The 22500-nt window shown below is 33.1% G+C and overlaps 1 protein-coding gene and 1 long non-coding RNA gene across 5 annotated transcripts in view; one reads left to right on the top strand and one right to left on the bottom strand.

The window, feature by feature from the left end:
- The window catches only part of LOC144965197 (uncharacterized), a 567438-nt gene that overhangs the window by 235651 nt on the left and 309287 nt on the right, over positions 1–22500 (top strand). The gene's annotated exons all lie outside the window — the stretch shown is intronic.
- The window catches only part of LOC144965193 (zwei Ig domain protein zig-8-like), a 164507-nt gene that overhangs the window by 28332 nt on the left and 113675 nt on the right, over positions 1–22500 (bottom strand). For 3 of the 4 annotated variants that reach the window (XM_078900272.1, XM_078900269.1, XM_078900270.1), the window contains 2 exons: positions 16191–16410; positions 14972–14992 (listed from right to left, as the gene is read on the bottom strand). In XM_078900272.1, the coding sequence (XP_078756398.1) occupies positions 14972–14992; positions 16191–16410 (241 nt within the window). The remainder of the gene's footprint in view (positions 1–14971; positions 14993–16190; positions 16411–22500) is intronic. The other variant, XM_078900271.1, reaches the window with a different exon arrangement.

The following is a 22500-nucleotide window of genomic DNA, read 5'->3' as shown; positions in this document are numbered from 1 at the left end:
AAGAGAGAGAGAGAGAGAGTGAGAGAGAGAGAGAGAGAGAGAGAGAGAGAGAGTTTGTGTGTATGTTTTTGTGTGTGATGTAACAGTGAAAAGGACAAGAACCTGGTTTAATCATCCAGCCACACAGTCACGTAATTCTCTTGATTTATTCTTTTTGATTTAAGTGAGAAAAAAATTACGTCAGAAATAATCATTGTCTTCACATATTCTTTTATTGGATTTTGCATTTTTGTCACATTTTCAATAAAATAAGTTTTGTCATTGTAAAGTTTGAACGTTTGAAATTAATTTGTAGATGATTGGAAAGACATACATGAGTATTCCAAAACAACAAGTACACCATTTCTCAATATATACTTTGTTGTATAATATTACCAGGGATAACGAAAAAAGACAATACAAAATAATCCAAAACAAAAAAATGAGTTAAATTACTCCATGAGTGAGTCGACGTGAGCATATTTGTGGGTCTGCGACTTACTGTTTAACATTGACGTAAACGTGTTTGTTTTGTGTTGGTTTGAGATTATTTCTCTATTACAACACTGAGAGCATAAAAACTTGGTTTAACAGACATGTAAAAAAGTATAGGTCAATATGAATCAAACGGATGGAAAAATTAGTATAACCTAACAAAAATAAACAATCGTAAAAAATAGGAGAAACATATATAAATAAAAAAACCAACAACATAAAAGAATAAACAAAAGAAAATTGTAAAAAGCCAGATAACAATTATGCTTCATGCCAATTGCGGGGAGAGGATTTTTAAAAAATCCAAATTTAACCTACTTTATTGCTATAATATAATACCAAACCTTATAGATACATAAATAGAATAAAACTAACCAAATATCACAAACCGTGCATGATCAAAGGATTGGTTAACCATCATCATTACCAATTGGCACCTAAACATAGTTCAAGATTAGGTGCTCATTGATGATATTGTAATACGATGTTAATACCTTGATCCATAAATATGTAGTGGTATTAAGTTGATGTATATCAATGGAAATAACGTATCTAGCTTGATATGAAATTATGTATAATAAGATTACTCTAATTACGTTTGAACAGAAGCTAAAATTCGATATGCCAGAAACAGTGACAGACAGCATTTCTTCCTTTATAAAGGCCATCCGTCAGATGTATTACGGTAATAAAAGATGCTAGTGTTGTACCCAGCGGGCACGTTTTTGTCTAACGTAGTCATCATTTGATGCTTACGGCATGCCAGAGAATGGCGCGAGGAACAATTGGAGAAAAACAACGGATGGGATGAGAAAGGAGACGGGGGTTGTTTAGGACAAGAGAGAGAGAGACATTTGCGAAGGGGAGGAGAGCGAAAGGATTAAGAAATGTATTGAGTAAAGGCAAAGTGAAATTGAAAAACAAAAATGAAAATAGCGCGGTAGATTTCTGGCAATGGAATTGAAATTTAAGGGTGTAATATTTTGTGCGGTTGAGTATATATATATATATATATATATATATATATATATATATATATATATATATATATATATATATATATATATATATATATATAGATATATATAGATATATAGCTTTTGAATAAAATGCTCTTTGTTAGTTCGATTTAAATTGGTATCCCCGGTCTTCTCCCAATTGTGATTTTAAACCCTGCAGTCGATTAAACTTTGAGACGTTATCTTGTACAATGTGAACCAGTCAGGATCGGGCATAACATAAATCCGCGGATAATTCCGATAAAGCTTTTTACACATAAAGTCGCTGCCTAATCTATGAAGTCCCTATAAATTCATATCATGGTGATCCATTTAAACCATGTCTTAAAATAGATTGAAATAAACAGCAAAATACTTTTCTTGAAAAGGAACCTATTATGGCCAGTCCTCCTCTTCGGGTGTGAGTATTGGGATATCAAAAAGATATAGAAAGAAGGTTGATCTGCTGAGAATCTGATGTGGATTTTTTAGAAGAATCATGAGAATATCCTGGACAGAAAAAGTTCAAACCAAGTCGTATTTGATAGGGCAGATATTATGAGACGCTTTCTACTTAGAAATACACAACACAGGCAAATAAAATTCCTCAGTCATGTATATAGAAAGGACAATATTGAAAAAGAAATATTCATTGCTAGGGGGAACGAAGCAAAGGTAAACAACGGACGTCGCAAGTTTCAGGGCACGCGCTGGAGAGGTGGATAAAAGAAACTTCGACTTCCTGAGACGATCAGAGGATTTGAGAGCTATGGTCGTCAATGTCTGTCTTCGATCCAGCACCACTTGATGGTGAGTTTGTTACTGCAAACATTTTTAAATGAAGCTTAAACTCGATGCTTTAAAGTGGTGATTTAAAATGATTTGAAATACGGTTTACCTCAAACACAATTTTAAGACGGTTTAGATTTTCTGTATTCCTCGCTCTGCCCTCAATTCAATTTAAATGGAAAAAAGCAAACAACAGGCTATGCGAGATTTGAATGAATTCAAATTGTCTTAACAGTGAGTGAAAGATGTCAACAGCCCCAAAAAGCTGAAGTTAGCAATTCAAGTAATTTTCTTTGCATTTTTGCTCTCTGTTAAGAAATAGCAGAATTATTTAAAGGTATAAAGCCACAGTTGGCTTCCAAGTGACAATTTACTCCAAATTGAGCCATGTGTTTAGGCTCATGCAAGCGTGTACGAAGTGTTTAGGGAGTTATTGCATGAGACAATGGAGGGAGGAGAAATACATGCATTGCCAAGAGAAGTACTTCCAGAGACTGTGAACGTAAGATAGTTAAGAGCTGAGAAATAGAGAACTTAAAATAGTATCTAACTTATTGTATACATGTAGTTTCCCATGAACAGTCAGTCATTCACACTTTGGTCGATTTTCGGAAAGTTGTGTAGCCATACTGCATACACAACCATGGAAGTAGAGTTAATTAATGAGTTTTAACTATTCGTCTTTCACCCGATAAATGGCCGCTCTCACCATGTCTTGACTTCAATGGTTATCAGGACACATCTGTGCCGCTGACAGCAGTAGTTTAACGAGTATTGAGAATAAACGAAGATTGTATTTTTTTAAACTAGTGAGAAGGATAATATATAAAGAGTGAAAACTGACAATTACTGTTGACGGGTGAGAAAGCGTTGTGAGGAGAGAGAAGGAGGTGGCGTAAGTAAAGGCTGTTACAAGATGAGGAAAAAGACGAAGAAAAGGAGGACAAGGGAAGCAGTTGATTGGTATAATAGAAGATGTGGGGAATGACTGGAGAGATGGCAAGGGGATAGGAAAGAGAGATTGGCATTCACCTTGGGGGGATCCCCTGACAGACGTGAAAACTCCACGATCTATCATGACATTTCTCTAGAGAACAGAATGCATCTCTAAACTTATAAGCAACATCTCGATCGCCATGAATGTATGATATGCTGTGAAACGCTTCAGTGTTTGGGGTAAACTGATATGGTGATTGACTGCTTAAGATGTCACTGGTTACTACGGACTATTATAGATTGTTGACATAAATTGTATGCTTATTAAAACTTCAAGATAAAGTAAATACGAGTACTATGAAGACCCAGTTGGAGATTAAATGAAAATATACACTTAGATTTGTAATTTTTCGTGTTTACTTGATAAATGCTAAAAGCTGAAATGTTGTTTGTTTTGTGTTGTTCCCTTATATTGTATGAGTCACATTCACTCCCTTGATCTTTCTCTCCATTAGTAATCTTTCTCTTCTTTGTAAGGACATAACGTTGTTGCTGTTGTTGATAATTATGAAGATAATGATGATGATATCATCATCTTCATCATGATAGTCAGCATCAGTATCACTATTTAAACATTAACAACAACACCAACAACAACAATGTGATGATGATGATGATGATGATGATGATGATGATGATGATGATGATGATAATAATAATAATAATAATGATGATGATGATGATGATGATGATGATGCATCATCATCTTCATCAACAACATCATCATCATCAACCTAATCATCATCATTATCGTTACGTTGAGACTTCGTGAGATAAAAGAAAAATTATTATTACTATTATTATTATTATTATTATTATTATTATTATTATTATTATTATTATTATTATTATTATTATTATTATTATTAGTGTTATCATTATTACTATTATTATTATTATTATTATTATTATTATTATTATTATTATTATTATTATTATTATTATTATTGTCATTATCATTATTATTTTATCATTATTATCATTATTATTATTATTATTATTATTATTATTATTATTATTATTATTATTATTATTATTATTATTACCATTATTATTATTATTATTATTATTATTATTATTATTATTATTATTATATTTCTTGTTATCATTATTTTTATCATCATCATCATCATCATAATCATCATCATCATCATAAATGTTATTAGGTACTATCAATATTGTTTCCCACTGAGGATTTCTGCAATAACGACCAAGAATGATCTCAAAACCATACAGTTGTTTATTGTGTAACTGTTGTTTTATTTGTTTTTGTTTTTTTTGTTTGTTTGTTGTTGTTTTTGTTTTGTTTTTTTGCTTTAGTCTTTGTTTTTTTTTAATAGTTTTTTTTAAAATAATTTGTGTTGGTTTTTCTTTCTTTTTCTTTTGGAGGGGGGGGGGTGGGGGGGGGGGTTGTTTGTTTTACCTTTTGCTTTATTATTTTCTTGTCAAGAAGTAAGTTTTATTTTTTATATTATGCTACTTTCTGAGGGTAATGATGACTGACGGACACAGGACGGTTGGGGCTTCCCCCCCCCCCCCCCCTGAGGACCGACATGAAAATGGACTTAACTTGCCAGTACAAAGAGCAGCATAGAGTTGTTTCTAATAATATCAAGGGATGAGAGGGTTGCTCTTTTCATTTCCAGTATCATCATCAATACTGCGCTACTATGAAGAACAACACAGATTTTTTTAAAAATTGCGGCCAGAAAATTCGTCCTTCAGATATTGATCGATTAAAGTGACCTTATCCTGTCAAAAAATATCTCAAACTTTTTTTTGAAGATGGGGGCCATTTTAATTGATCAAAAAATGAAGGACACGCTTTCTGGACAAAATTTCAAAAAAAATATTTTTTTCTCCAAATAATGCAGAGTAGCCTAATATGATCGTCAATTATAGATTCGTTATCTCCATTCTTTAATCAATGTAAATTTAAACTGGGATTCAGTTCATAACCTCTCTTTTTCTGTAGTGAATCTTATAAATCGTAAATTTAACTAGATGGGAATATGCTAGTTAATCATATATTGATACTAACCAAAGAGCAACAATTTTACCTATACTATACGGACAATGGCAGTTTTTATGTTATAAACTAATTATTTATTATTTTTACTATCATTCATGAAGAACTTATTCTTGTAAAACATAACCCTGTAGTGGTACTACTAGTGTTGTTTAAACCAAAAAGAAAAATATTACAAAAACATTTTTATCCAATAGGATAGGGAAAGGAGGGGGGGGGGGGGGGATTCTAAAAGTGAGCTGAATTGTTGGTTCACTGGGTTAAAAATGCTCGCGGCTCGAAAGCAAAAAGAAAACATAGCAAATAAATCAATCGGTCATACAAAACATTTATCAAGATGCATGCACAATAAATAAGGAAGAGTAAAAGGAAAGAGAAAATTAAAATGTCAAACAGAACATGCATGATAACAAAAGCAGATGAAAAATTAAATAAATAAGTATATAAGTAAATTAATGAATAAATAAATAAATAAATAAATAAATAAATAAATAAATAAATAAACATTGCAAATCCACATGTCTAATTGACAGCTACCCAATCTTTGGGACCAGGAGTAATCCCGTCAATTTAACTTACGAGATTTCAACAATTTATAACTATTAAAAGTCCTATTTAATTTTTTTTTTAGCTTGACTCTTTTTATATATATTTCGCAATAAACTAGATATATCTAGGTGTGTCTGAGCATTAAACACAACAATTGCTTAAAGGCATTACATTTCTCTAGCCATTCGCAAAAATCCAATATTTTGTCGTTGCATATGGAATATTTTCAAGATTAACAGCATTATAAATCATTCAAAGAAACCTATTGAGTTTACATAGCACAACAAACAGTAATATTTGATAGTGAAAATGAGCCATTCAACCTGTGTGATCCTATCTATAAAGTACACAAACACAATCAAACAATCGAGTCCAACATTTCTTAATATGTCAATAGAATTTATAACATCAGCTTTCAGATTTCAATGGCTGGACAAACTAGGCTGCATCATTTGATCATTTTACACTGGGGTTTTTATCATAGTATTACAATGGAGTTGTCTTGTATGTTTTGAGTAATAAAGAGCCAACGAATTATTATAAGGTAATGCCATACAATCTTCGAATGAGGAATTTTCACGGGTAGAATTGTACATTTGATATCATTTACTGGGAGGAGTGCGCAAATTAGATTTCGAAGACAGAGTTCTGATCGAGTGGTTTCCGCCAAAATTAAAGTGCGCAACGAGACAGCTATTATTTCACATCATAGAAAAAAGAACTACTTTGTATTTCAAACTTACTCAATGATTTGTTTACATCAGGATAATAATAGCTTACATCGCTTCCCACTTGAAGTTATAGACCTTGAATTATCTCAAGAGAACGAGTGCCACGAAAGTGTAGTGTTTAACGCACTAACAAGAAATCTTCGTTCCAGATCCATAAGGGATGACTTTCCTTTAAGAGAACTCTTGACTCGTGTTGATTTTGTCTCCCATTTTTTTCCTCAGATTTACAGCCGGTTATTATTCAAAGAAGCCTCCAACATCGGGTTTTCCAATACCCATCAAATCATGAAAAACCTCTTTCGACATCTATGATGTATGTAAACATCAAAACATGGCAAAACATTAAAATCCAGCCATGGAAAATTGGCGCTCACCTCAACTGCTTTTCCCTCCCTGTACTACAACTCTAGAATCGGCACCTTCTGACAGATGCAGACACAGGAACCCTGCTGAGTTCACAAAAGACATTAAAACTAGTCACTTTAATAACCTGCTGCTCAAATTATCGGCCCGTAACCTTTCATTATTCGAATATTTGGGATTATTCCTTGTCAAACGGAGGTTTCTTTAGTAAATGGTAGAGCATTCAATGGCGTTGCTTTTGAGTGAGGTCAAGTCAATGGGTTTTTTTCTGATCCCTAAATTTTCACAGCAATATTCAATGGCTTGGTATATCAGATCTTGCAAAAATTTGTTGCTTTTTTATATCATTAATAACGCTTATCTGTAGATAAAAGAGGCCCGTACAAGTCGTTTATTATAAAAACCGTTATTAACTGCGGTAAAATAATATATGTCATTACATTGTATACAATAAGAAAAGTAGAAAGGTACTAAAGAGTCATGACATAATCTGTATGATCCAGCCCCTAAAGCAAACACTTCGAGAGGGCTTTCATATATAAAGACTCGTGTTGAACTTAGTTACTTGTCAGGGACTCATTATCTTTTCGACCTCTTCTATCCCACTATTTTACAATGCTCTATATCTTCTCTTATACCCCCCCCCCCCCCCCCCCCCTGTATTATAATGTTGTTTTTTATGTGTCTTGACTCCATCTCTTGCTCTGGAATTAAATAACTTTTATTTTTCTCCAGGCATAATACAAAAAATGTAAGTCATAGTTAAGTCTTATTATTTAATTCTTTTGAGGTGGAAGGGGGGGGGGGAGTGGGGGGGGGGGGGTGTGTTTCTTTGTCATTTTAAAATAATAAGAATTTCAACTACACGAATCATTGTGTTTCATCCCCTTTTCCTAAGTGCAGATATGAAATAAAGCTGTTTAAAACGTTGTTAACCTTATAAATAAAATCTGAAAATGTGTGACCGAAACAATGCCATACAAACAGAATAACAAGATATGAAGTGAATAGAAAAGTGCCAGAAGACAATAGAGAATAAAAAATTTTTCGCGGCGGTGGTGGGGTTTGAACCTGCGACCTTATTGGTACGACAACTCCGCCTGGCAGGTGAGAGCGTGGCTCTACCGTGTGAGCTATCCACGAACACAAAATATTCGTTTCAAACTCAAAGTCATTACTAGATCCCTCTCTCACCCACTTCTTGAGACCGCCGATTCGTTCGTACACCACCATCGCGAATAATTTTGACCAGCAGTTAAGCTTAATAGCCAATATTCTCAACACAAACATATAACATAGAAACGATTGAGACATTGAGTATGCTCCGGTGTATGGGGTGAATTTTTAATTCAGAAAAGTGAGTGGAGCAGGCACTTATGTTGGTAACAACAAGATATGAAGTGAATAGAAAAGTGCCAGAAGACAATAGAGAATAAAAATTTTTTCGCGGCGGTGGTGGGGTTTGAACCTGCGACCTTATTGGTACGACAACTCCGCCTGGAAATATACAACAATAATCATTTTTTTAAAAGTTAGCTTTCCTCAACAAGGAATCGAGCCTCAGATCTCTTGCTCGATAACTTAAAAAATATACTGATTTATAGTTTTGATACAAACTATTCTTTAAAATGTAAATTCCAGAGACTTTGGAACACACTACCATCAATGACTCATTAATCAAAAATCACTGAACGAATGTGCTAACATCATTAGAAGATTCATTACTTTTCTTTCCCTGTACCATTCATTGAGTCTTAATTCATCATTCCTTTCTTTTGTTGCCAGGTTTTGAGTCAAAATAACAACTTTGGAACGCCGATAGAACGATTTTCAACAAGAGAATCACTTGAAACATAATTACAGAGCATAGTAGTGATATAGGGTTTTGTAAAGAGATAAATCGAATGCTTTGTCTGCAGACGTAATAGAGCTAAATAGTTTTCCTTCATAACTAATTAAGACAAGTTTTACATAACTTCTATTTTTCTTTGAGACAAATTATAAGAATTTCAATCAATCTGTAGAAAGCAGATAATCAACTTAAATACTTGTATCGAGTGATAGCATTTTTAAGTGTTGACATTTTGTTAAGCAATTAATAAAAATAAATGATACTCTTTTAAATGCAGCTAAACTGATTTCATGGTAATGGAAGTTTTGGCTCATATTACAAAATTCCATAGCAAAATAAATGAAATGAACAATTAGACGACTCGTGTAGCCAACGATTATCTACTGCGTCCGTGTTGTTATTTACCATGGCCTTGAGCAATTTATACAAATGCATGCATGATCATTGTGTTTACATTGCAAATTATTTTAATATCATAGTGTAGCATAGTTATTAGAGATGATATCCACCTACACGATTGTACTGGATTGATTTATTGGTGAAAGAATAAAAGCAAGATTACATTCTTCTGCTCGTAATTAATTTATATTGCAATTCTACAATATAGGGATTTCACTGAATATGGTTGATGAGCATCTCCTTCAATGAACTTCACATCCATGTCTTTGACAGGCTAATAGGAGTCAATTTACAGTGTCAGACAATGATTCAGGACTATAAGTTTGGAATTTTTGGATGGAGATTCAAACAGATTCCCAGTTCTGTTGAGCGACTTTGAGAGCGTGCACTTGGGAACGAGCTCGACTTTACAAACGCAAGAGTTCAAGAAAACGTTTGTCTCTGCTATTCTATATTGGTGCTAGATTGTCAGTTTTTGGTTTATTGGTCATAATTCAACTGTGAAAAACTAATCAAAACGAATTCTTTCCTTAGTTCTTTTTAAAAAAAATAAATTATTATAATATATTTGAGGCGAATGTTCCAAAACCAGGATTTTGGCCCCATATACACTTGAAAAGGATGACTAACTATTTTGGAGTTGGCCTGAATCTCATATCAATACAATAATATGAAACAAAAGCGTGATGTCAAAATACTGGCCGCAATTTAATCAGAAGTGTAATGTCAGTCTTCCGGAGGACTGGATACATTCCTTGTGTAACTGATCGTTTCCTTTCAGAGTGATGGCATATTACTTTATAGTCTACGTAAATGCTGGTTGTCAAAAAAGACCATTCATCCTCACTCTTTTAAGCCCCATAATCGTAAGAGATTATGGACCAGAAAGAAATCTAGTTCTTATTGATTCAGGCCAAAGGTCAAGAAAACTGTTGGCAGAAGTTAAAATGAGAAAACAAAACTATTATGGACACGTTCGGAAATACAAGAGCATCCAAAAATCAATGCTAGAGGGAAAAGTAGCTGGCAGAAAGGCACGAGGCACACCAAGGGAGTCCTGGATATGAAATAAGGAGGCAACAACTGGCAAAAAGATAATCAACTGCTCGGAAATGGCCCTTGAGCATGAGGAATGGCGTTGCATGACATTCAACCTATGTAGGGAGACGGAACCTCGGTAAGGTAAGGTAATATTAAGAATCTACCTATACATTATGCTACTAAAATGGATGCCACTTTATGAATCAATATGTATTCTTTTCATTGTTCATTTTCACATAGGAGGACTGGTTACATACTTCCAATGAGTTCCGAACCGGAAGAGAAGAATGTGTGACGACTCGACTTCTATGCCTTATTATATTGATATCTCACGTGATTCAGATGGATCATGCACACGATTATGTCATCGCCAATTAAATAAACGTGGAGGTGGGAGAAGGAACAATAATAATAACATTGGCATTTATGTTCATCTACGTTGTCACAGTCAACTCTGCTCACACAATCAGTTTAACATAGTCAGCTGCGCTGGGATTAACTCACTCATTCCTAGAGATTTTTGCTAGTTTTCAAAATTGGAAAAACATGTATTTAAAACGAGCGTGTGGATAGATAGATAGTTTTATTCAACTACCATAAACATGTAAAAATAAAAAACATTAGCTTTGATGCTACGCCTATAAGAATTTGTCTCAGAAAAATGTATTAAATAGGCATGGGGTAAGAGTAACCCGGGTAAACAATGGATATAGTCTGTGTTAGGGTGAGTGAGTTATTTAGTTGAATTTATTTATTACGTTTTGTAATAAAGCAGTATTGTACCCGTCGCCTGAAAAAAATCGCAACGTGTATAAATATCCAAGTAACTAAAGTTTTCATATGTAAAAGGGCAAATTTGAACCAATATAAATATCACGAGTTTCTGAAATGTATCCCTTCTTTCTTTCTTGCTTTCACCGTCAGGAACCACTTTAAATATTTCTTCCATATTATATATTTATCTGAGTATATAATTTGTCAAGATATCTGTTTGTTTTTAAGCAAAATAAATCATCTCAAATTGCATTTCACTGAGTCGCCCTCTAGTGTACAATCTACAATAGAAATAACAACTTTAAATGTACCTGTCTTAGTGTGTCGTAGGAAATGTGATGATATGCTCTTGGGAAAAAAAATTGAATGGAGCATTTATATTATAGCGCGTTATCCACAAAAGTCCTCAAATTGATTTACACGGGGGCCCGGTCAACAGCAACAGTAAACATGTTAAATTAGACGTGACGCCTGTTAGGCGATATCACAATTATTATTTTATTTTCTACAGAGACAATGCTGTAGTCATTTTACACCTAAGTGTGGTGGGAGAATGTTAGTAAAGAGACTTTTCCAATGACTCAACTCGAGTCAGACTGATTCTTGGAATTTTTTTCTTGCTTTTTATGGCACTGTTTGATACACACTTTTTCAGACCTTTATCTTACACGTTTATCTGCTCCTAAAACTGTCGCTTTGATATAAACCAGGCTTTGAAGAAACTTCAAATAGCCATACGCTATCTAACTGTTACTATAAAGTTCATTTTACGTTACATACATCTTTATTTTGGTAATAGCAATGTCTTTTAACAAAATACAAGAATTAATTGCTTGCTTCCTTTAGTTACGACAAAATTATATTATGGGAATATCTTAGGCGATGCGATAAATGCCAAACCCATCAAAAACGTCAGAACGCTAAACATGTTGTTCAGACCAAAATGAAAAAGAAAAATGATCGGAAAAATGCCATTTTGATTAACAATAAAAACATTTTAAATTGCCATTCATTTATGGATCAATTTTATTACAAATAATAACAAGAAAACAAAGGAAACACATCTCTGCATGAGGATATAATATAAAGAAAATGTCGATATTGATTCTCATGTGACAATATCGCAATTAGTACTGCCTCGGTAAACAAAGAGAGTTATTGCTCTTGATAATGGTCTATTGAGATGAAAGTTGTAAACGTAATAGTAATCAAATTATGCTTCAAAGATAGTTATTTAATTACGGAAAAGGCATTTTGTTTATTTTCTGAACTTTATGACTGAATTATAATAAAGTCTTAGCTGGAATGACCTGGGTCACTCCGTTATCCGTGTGGATCGCTTTTGTAAGCAGAATCTGATGATGTAATACAATTCCATGTTTAGCAGCCCAGTGTGGATACGCCGTAAAATGTCATACGTTATTCTCAGTCAGCGCCACAAGGCAGTGTGACACATTCAATCTTTGTTGTCCGACTCCGTTGGACTTTTGCTTCAAATTTATTAAATACTAGTAAGTAATTTAAGAAAAATACGATTTCCTAAACGTAAAATCCTTAGACGGCAATTTATCTATTTTAACAAAGTTGATTGGATAAAAAATTGAAAAAAAAATAATTTTATAAATTTAATACAATGTCTAATTCTCATGCCCTGTGCATGTGTTACTCTAGATCTAAATTATCACAGAAATAATACATTAAGTGGAACAATTTTAAAGGAAAGTCTTTTTTTAAGCCAACACATACGGATAGGTCGAAAAAAGTATAGGAATTCAAGTGCACACGACAATGGGCACACCAAACTAGCGTCATGGGTACACGAGGAATTTACAAAACTTTGGTCTTTTTCTATAAATCTTAAATTATATATCTACATTACTATGAGTTAAACCAGAGCAATTTAAAATAAAGAAGCCAAGAAACATCTAAGAAAAATATCTAAAAACATAAACGAGACCAAATTTAGAAAAGAATCGGTCTCGGCAATAATGAGTTAAACTGTTAGATAATCCCAATGACTGTAAACACGAGCTAAGCAACGTGAACCCAAGCTTTAATGCATCAATGATCAATAACAAGTAAGTGGCCAAGATCTTCTCACTATTCGAAAGAAACGAGCCCGAAAGAATGTTCAGAAAAGTAGTTCTATCGATATGATGAAAAAGAAAGGAAGTGAAGAAATGTCAATATAACACATCACAAAACAACAAAACGAAATAGAGTTGAAAGTGGAGCATCGATGGTATGGTTCTTTCCTACTTGTCTTCCTGGCCAAGAGAGAGAGAGAGAGAGAGAGAGAGAGAGAGAGAGAGAGAGAGAGAGAGAGAGAGAGAGAGAGAGACTGCTGTTGAGGCTATCAATAACCCACTGCAGAAAAGTAGCTTAATGTAACATCAGACATTTACAATGATCCACTCTTTCTAGGGATTAGAGATTCATCTGCATTGTTTGCTTTTATGACTTTGTATTCCGTATGTCAGTTAATTTAGTTGTACACGTTCTTGTGTTTTGTTGGGAATGTTGTGCGCTCCTTGAAGATCGCGATTTTATACTTTTCTGTTCATATTTTGTGGAGTTAAATTTTATACCCCTCCCCCCCCCCCCCCCCCACCACCCCCTCCCCCTGCCTGAAAATATCCAAAACCCATCAAAGAATGTACTGTTATTCTCTGTTAAAAACTGTAAGCCTAGGTAATATATTTATGTATTGCATTATTTGTTACAAGCAATTTTAAGTTTTATGTTTATTTCTTAACGTACCTGAGAGATTGGGTTGGGACCCATAGCAGATAGAAAAAAAAAACCCAACTAATCTACAAGAGAGACTAATCTTTAAATTTGCCCCACTGAGAAGGGGATGGAACATAGTTCTCTCTCTCTCTCTCTCTCTCTCTCTCTCTCTGTCTCTCTCTCTCTCTCTCTCTCGCTCTCTCTCTCTCTCTCTCTAACTATTTATTTCTCTATATCAATCAGGAGAGTGATGCTGTAAAAGGTAGGTTCAAGGTTCGATACACAATCAACGCAATATACTTAAACTATGTCTTAACTTCTTTCGCCTCTCTTTTCCTTTTGACTCTGCCTGTTACAAAATTCAGGCATTGAATCATTGTCACACGCATTGCCTAAATAGTCACTCAGATCAAACTGGCCATATGCATTACATTGGAGGTAAAGGCTTTGCGTACACTTTCTAGACGATGAAATCCCATCGATAAGACAAGGACGAGACGATAACGATTGGAAGCTCATTTACTTTAGTTCGTGATGTGTAAAAAAGATTAAGAGACAGCAAACTCATTCATCTCAACATTGGCTGCCACCGTGGAAGAGGATACTTCATTGATCGCTTGGCTTCTAGTCCTGTCACTCAAGGCCAAAAGTCATCAGACTCCGATATCTACATCTTTGTTTACTTTTTAATTATTATTATTATTATTATTATTATTATTATTATTATTATTATTATTATTATTATTATTATTATTATTATTATTATTATTATTATTATTATTATTATTATTATTATTATTATTATTATTATTATTATTATTATTATTATTATTATTATTATTACTATTATTATTATTATTATTATTATTATTATTATTATTATTAATATTATTATTATTTTTGCTGCATCAAGGAATTCCATGATGGAGGGGGGGGGGGGGGTGTATATTGTGAATCGCATGAACTGTTCTACGATTATATTTTTTACTGTAAGTTTATTGGTGTTTAGATATAAAACATAAAAATCACAAGTAAAATATATTTTGTTAGCATACCGACAAAAAGTTAAGTGAAATTAAAAGAAAAATTGCTGTTAAGTACAACAACATCGACAGTAAAAACAACGAGAAAATAATTAAAATCAAACGAAATTGAAATGCAAACCAAATACGAAAGTATCAAAAATGTCACCCAAAGCAACAAAACCAAGCATATAGTTTTAAAAATCAACCCAAAGTATATGTACCTGGTTTGGAAATAGGAGGACCTGAAGGAAATTAGGGATTGAAATAAACATGAAAATATGAAGAGATAACTACATGCTGTATGGGATGGGAACACAGTGTGTTATGATTTTTAAAAAACCCAGAAGTAATAGAAATATAATGTTCGTGTTTACATAGCTTGACAAATTCATTTAAAAAAATGAAGAATGAGGATATGGAAACATTTATTGATAGGGACAGAAAAACTGGAAGAAAAATATAAACACAAATCGACGCGTTGTAAAAAACGTAGAACTTTAATATCAATTATATTAGACTGTTAAGGAATACGGGTGGTTTAAATTCTGCTTCAATACCATTAAAGTCAAATCAGATTTGAAGAAGGGAGGAAATAGGTCCATTGTTGTAAACGTATTGATCAGACTTTGTCCGTGAATGTAGGGCAAACAATGACAATAAAATCAGGGTTTAAAGGCGTAGACAAAATACGATAGTGAATAAAATTAGTTCATTAAAAAAAAGAAAGATAAAAGAAAAACATATCTTTTCTCGTATCTGTTAGAATTCAAAGCCACCATCGACAACAGTCCTTACAGTATTCTAATTCAAAGTTTGTTTTAGGTAGTTTGCCAATATAGAACACACAATAAAATAAAATACAAATTAACAAAACTGACATATCTATATTATTGTAAGTAAACAAGAAGTAAAGAAATTAATTGTTACAGTGGATGATTAGGACGGTTCACATTTGTATCAGACGGAGAAAAAGAAAAGAGTAACTACGGAGTGAATTTAAAATGTCAAAAAAGGACAGGTTAGAATGATGGTAAATTATGAAATGTAATCCACCGTATCAAAACGGTATTACATGTCGGGATGAATACGATCCCCTGTAGTGAAGTTAGAAATAAAATGATGAAAAAGAAGACCTTCAAGTTTTGTAAAACTCCAAAAAAGGTGTTTATAACCCACGAAAACGAAGAAACATTAACCAAGAGATCAATTTAAGTGGGAATAAATTCAAATTTCACCACATAGTTCATCCCCACATAATACCGTTTTGAAAAGCTGGGTAACAAATGTGCAAGGAATATGTAAAATATTATTATTGTTATAAGACATCATCCGAATATCATTGAGTCAAAATAGATATGAGATAGCGAGTCGCGAAAAAAATTCTTGAAAAATAATTTTGAAAATAAAACAATACAAAAAAAAAACAAAAAACAAACTTACCAACAACTCTTAAATGCACATATCTCGTGTGACCTTTCCTTGAAGTTATCTGACACTCGTATATGCCTTCGTCATCCGGTGTCACGTGTTTGATGACGAGATTCCAGTTGGATACCTGACCTTGCATTTTAGAATATTCCAAGGAAATATGGTTGTCATCGACCCAAGTCAGCTTGCCGATAGTCAGAAATTGGTCGTCCTTTGTCCCTCTCCAAACAACCTGTAGGGAAATTGTGAAGATAGCCGAGTTATCAGAATTAAAAAAAAAAACAAAAACGAAAACCAATCCGGCTCAATTAGACTATCTAAGTCATGATTTAGAATTGGGACTAAGACTCCGCAAAAATATAAAGTATCCCATTATATCCAACATATAATTTCAGAACTTAATTTTACTCTACATATTAGGGAGCAGTCATAGAAACGGGAGTAGGAATTTTTAAAGCTGAGTTAATCCCATCAAAGTTACTGTATGATGTGATGTCAGATTAGAATACCATCGAGTCCAATCGTAACCAGAGACCAACATAATATTATTATCATAGGGCTATTTGTGACATGCCACCTTGAAACGATATTATTTCGTGGTGTTTCGATATCAAACATTACATTTATATATTATGAAGCTTGGGTTAAGTTTAAATGTTTTTTAAAGACAAATATATAGTTTCCTACAGTCAGAAAAACTAAAATACGACATGTCTGACCTTTTGAATGTCAAAATTAACTTTTGGCAACTGGGTGACCCGTATAATACCGTTTTGGTGCGACATGTCAAATTTAAGAAAATGTCTATTGGCGTCTTACAAGACATTTTATTATTGCATACGCTTTTCCTTACTTTCGTTTTGCTAACCTTATAGTAAATTAAGTTTCGACATAGTTACGTGTTTAGTAAATATAAACTCAACTCAAATTGATTTTATGCGTTTTGGTAAAATATTCTCAACATCCGACATGCGGAAGTCACTTACGAACGATTATAAAAGTCTGATTGATATAACTTAGTGGGAACTTATCACCAATTTGGCTGTCTGAAAACAATGACAAAGAGCTGAGTGACGTCAATTTCGTTCCTTCTATATTATCATGATTTTAAATAAAAATTCTAGTATTTTTTTTTTAATTTGTAATGACTCCCACAATTTATCGCTTTCAGGTGATGGTTAACAAGTACGGACGAATCACAAAATACCTGCAGTTGACATCATGTGGAAAATTTCTTTAAAATTTTTTTATAGCTGTTCGGAAATATGTGCAAATCACCTGTTTCAGCAAGTTATGTTTTCTGAGAGTTAACATACATCAAACATGTTGCTCGTGTCTTAATCAATATGCCATAATGCACTATATATATATATATAAATATGTATAATATATATATATATATATATATATATATATATATATATATATATATATATATATATATGTCTTATAGTATCTTGAATAACATTCAGTGCAAGCATCGATAGGAATCAAAGGCAATCAAAGAGTACAGGGGGGATCAGCGAAAAAACTACAAAAATAACCCTTTAAATTGCTGTAATGTTTTTGTTGTTCTATTGATACTTTACTTTCATCCAAAAAGCCCACAATATTCGCCAGCCGGAAATGACGTACCAACAAACAAAACTATGTGTAACTTTGAACGTTTATAGTCTGATTAATGCAATTTTGCGGGTACTACTCATAAAAATGTCTGGTTAAAAACAATAACAAAGACCTTAGTGACGTCAACTTTGTGCAATTTATTTATAGAGGAAAAGTTTTGACCCCTGACATCATTCAAGGGGGCAGTCTCTAAAATATCAAATTATAGTGGACATCTGTAGGTTATTTCCCTGTACTCTTCAATTGAATTTATTCAATCTTATATCTTCAAGATTGAAGAACTATCCAATAACATTGTTAAGAACACTGTATGAGAACCCTTTGACGAACAGCTAAAACTTCAAGGTTAATAAATATAATAGTCTCATTAATCATTGGAAATCTAAAATCTCTCAATCCAAACTTTCGTGATAGACAACATCGTATCCGTCCAACACAATCCATAACTACTTGTCAAATGAAAACGCAAAGTAATGGTCTTTCAGACCCTTTCATACTAAGAGAGCAGGTGTTTATCCCAGTTTCTGCATCGCCGAAAGAATGCCAACAATTGCCTGTTAACATTTGCAAACGATTCCATTTTGATCTGAACGTACTTTCAGCCTGATCTAACAGAACCAGTCACTCAATCTTTGCCGGTTGGCATGAAGACCATAAGTGAAATTCCTTTCGTTCAGGTGCTTAGTATCCTTGTGGAACTTAAGTCCAGGAATTTCCGTTCCACAAAGCGACATCACAGTCTGAACCAAGCGTGTCCCAACTCTATCGTTTCAGAAAGAAGTAAAAGGGGGGGGGGGGAATAAAATATGGGAATTCGTTTCTGAAACCCTTGATGCTAAATCACCATGGAAGGAATAGCATGTTTTTAAAAAATCTAATTAAGTAATGGAGTTCAGTAATCCTACCCATTTCCTATTAATCCACAAACTCTCTCTCTCTCTCTCTCTCTCTCTCTCTCTCTCTCCCTCTCTCTCTCTCTATCTCTCTCTCTCTCACACACACAAACACACATACACACACACACACACACACACACACGCACATGCACTCATACTTTCCCTTTTCTTTCAATCATACAACCTATCTTTCCAACCTATCTTTCTCTCACTGCAAAGGGGACATAGATGCAAGATTTTCGAGACTATCAGAGTGACAGATCATAGAGCGGAGTTAATTTTCTTCAGGTCTGATAATTACGTTCACTGAAAAACAAAACATTGTTACCGGCCGCTTTGATTACGGTTCAAATATTTTTCAAAACTGAGCGACCAAGAGTCACCCCCCCCCCCCCCACCCCATATAATATCAAGTTGCAGTGGAATCTAACACAACCTGTAAATCGGTAGACTATGACAAACATTCTAAATGGTCAAAATTGGTTTCAATGAAGTCTCAGGTTCGACAATTTCTAACACGCTAATTGCCGTTTTAATAGGCCATTATTTGAAACAGTGATTTTTCGGTTAAAAATTAAAAACACTGTGTTCTATAGGAGGAAAATAAAATAGTTAAACCATATTTTAAGTTGAAGTTTTAGAAAGCAAACATGTAAGTCATTATTTTTCAAAAATAAATCGAAAAAAACTCATCCATATTTTTTAAAAAGTTAAAACACTGTTTGGGTATTTATTTTTCAAAATCATATTCTTACACAGATATTATATAAAAAGACATCAATAGAGTATGGCGAGATAATAAATAAGTTGTTTCGTTGTCTGTAACTGGCTAAAATATTATTTTGGAAATTACATAACTCAAATTTTATATTATATTATATATCAATTACAAAATGTCGATTACAAATATATAAATCAAATTTAATAAAATCTGTTTATGAAAACATCATTAAACGTTCATGATTCATTCAGGTCAGGTCACGTTTACTGTGACATCAATTCACATCTAGATTTCACATTATTAATTTTTTGGAGTATAATATGGTATTAGTAAAATATTATTTGGATGTCATTCAGTATATTTTCAAATCAATTAACCAGTTAACTACAGTACTCTGGAAAATCAAGTATTTACGAATTTGGCCAAAGAATTCTTCCTTCAAATATCGAACGATTTAAATGGCCTCTATCTTGGCAAAACACTCAAACCTGGAACCTCGCAATGTCTTATTTATAATCCCAGGTCCGAAAGATTTTGCCAAGATGAGGGACATTGAAATCGATTGATATTTGAATGATGAGTTTTCTGGCAAAATGTTTAAATACGTGTTTTTCTAGAGTACGGCAGTTAACTGGTTAATGTATTAAATTTTATGGACTATATATGTGCATTATACTGCTTATTTTAAACTCCTTTAAAATTGAAAAAAGCTATTATTGTACTCTTCCATTAAAGATTATGAACGAGTAAAAATCAGCCCTTGACTATACAATAAATACACGTGGTTTAGTATATGCCAGACGTCTCGTTCTTAAATATCGATTGATTAAAATCACCCTCATCTCTCAAGCCTCCGACATGCAAATGAATCGTTTTAATTTATCGATATTTTGTGGAAGACCTTTTTGCCCAAACGTTTAAATAGGTTCTTTTTTTTCAATACGATATTATATGTGATTTCGGTGTGGGAATAAAGATTGCTAAATTTAGGGATGCGCAAATTGCACTTTTTATAGGAAAAGAAATGAAATGATTTATTACAACTTTTTTTACAATACAATACAATACAAAATTAGAGCTAAACTAGGCCAATAGTGTGGTCTTTGTTGCCCTATTTAGTTCTTCATCAGTGAAATATATATCTTAAGATTATATTCTCCAATATCTAAAATGTGACATTTTGAAATATTAAAATTCAACTCCCAATACTTTGTTTGTTCTTAGAAATGAATTTCTTTATTGACACTTTGATCGTGAAATAACAAACACAGACCAGTTCGTCATTCTTTATTTTGCTCGTTAGGAGATCAACTGCCGACATAGTCTGGTTTTATTTGGCCAATTATAAGTCAAATCAGAATAGTTTAAAAACTTGCCTTTAGTGTACCCCATTTTTTTCTTTTAAAATAGTTACTTAAAAGAACAATAAAGTTTCCGTAAAGAAAGAACGGATTTTATCCATTCATCTTTCGTTATATGTTTTGCTGGATAATTAAAATATTTTGCATCTAAGTCAGATATATCTATCAATTTTTTAAAATGTTCTGATATTTCTTGTGTTCAATTTTTGTCTTTGTGCAACTAGATCTTTAAAAAATTAAAATGTGCTCTTCAATTTTGGGTGAAACTTTATTGCTTTGAGTACACCTCTTAACATTTCGTTAGAATCGCGAAATTGCATAAGACATGCACCATCCCAAAAATAACTCTCCCCGTTGGAAATAATATAAAATTTTAACGGGCAACACAACAATCCGTAGTTGAGTGAATTTAACGAGTTATGTGTGTTAAATGTATCGTTCTTACTTAAAGCCCACATGCAATATTTTGCGGTAGACAGGTATCGAATTACTTAAGCTCTAACAAATGTTCTTAGATCCTATGGGTTTTTCCTGAATAGCAAGATGTGCGATTCAAGCTTGAGCTAGGTAGATATTCATATTTTGTTCTTGTAATTCTTCATGTTAACGAAGCACAGAAATGTACTTGATTTTATAGCTTTTCAGATTATTTCATTTCACAGGTATAAAGGAGCGGTATATGTTTTTAATTATTATAATTCTTTTACTCTTTACTTGCCTGTTTATGCTACCACCATCGCTATTTATTTGTGAACTTATTTCTTTGTCCTCTTAAAGAAACGCACTTAAGGACTAATTAAAACCTCTTCAAAGACATTGGCGGTATTGGATAAGAGATTAATAACGCTCTTATTGAATCCAAGACAAGAGGGATTAGTAAGAATTATGGCCAAATTTATATTGTGTATTTCCAAATTTTAATAATGCTTATTTCAATATGCGTACACGTTGCAGGTTGTCGGATTCAAAACTTCTATTTCTTACTAGGCAAGTCACCTGCTGGTCGACATGTTTACTCCATTTTCTTTCCAATTTATCTTAATTGCCTAAAACTAGATACCCATTGAAACATCTGAGTCTAAATTGACATAAGAGTTGGGTCGAATCATCATGTAATATTAATTTATTATATTATTATTCATATTCATGTAATTTCATATTATGACAAAATTTATTAAGTTCACCAATGCAAACCACTGTTTGAGTATACGTCACCTCAAAACTCACATGATATTCGAACAACCTAATGAAATACAGACTTGTCGATGGTAAACATGTTTTTGCAGATGTTTTGCGTGTTGACTATGTTCATGGCATTAAAGACATGTGCCTTCTTTGCCATCCCTCCCCCCCCCCCCTACCCTTCTCTTCTCTAAAAGCATTTTTAATGTTCCTGTCAGCTTTTCAAACGTATAACTCATACTAACTATATTTTTATATATTTACACTTAGGATCAATAATAAAAAGTCGAAGCATTTAATGTTAATGTGTCTGAAGAATTTAAGATTCTTGCAATCCTGCTTCTTGGAATCAAATGGTGTTTCAATTCGTTTGCAAGTTCGGGGTCGAAATAAAGTTCGAATTCTTAGCGCAACAATATTAGAATTCTTTTGACTCTACTCTTTGTGGTTTCTGACTGACAGATATTTATAAAACGAATTATGCTTATTATCGCTTGCCATAAATTACACGGAGGTTGTTTGAGCACTTGCTTCAC

The sequence above is a fragment of the Berghia stephanieae genome, chromosome 2 (genome assembly GCF_034508935.2).
Source record: "Berghia stephanieae isolate SIO BIC M18660-M18661 chromosome 2, UCSD_Bste_1.3, whole genome shotgun sequence".
In the NCBI taxonomy this organism is placed as follows: Eukaryota; Metazoa; Mollusca; class Gastropoda; order Nudibranchia; family Aeolidiidae; genus Berghia; species Berghia stephanieae.
This window is presented reverse-complemented; position numbering and strand designations above follow the sequence as displayed.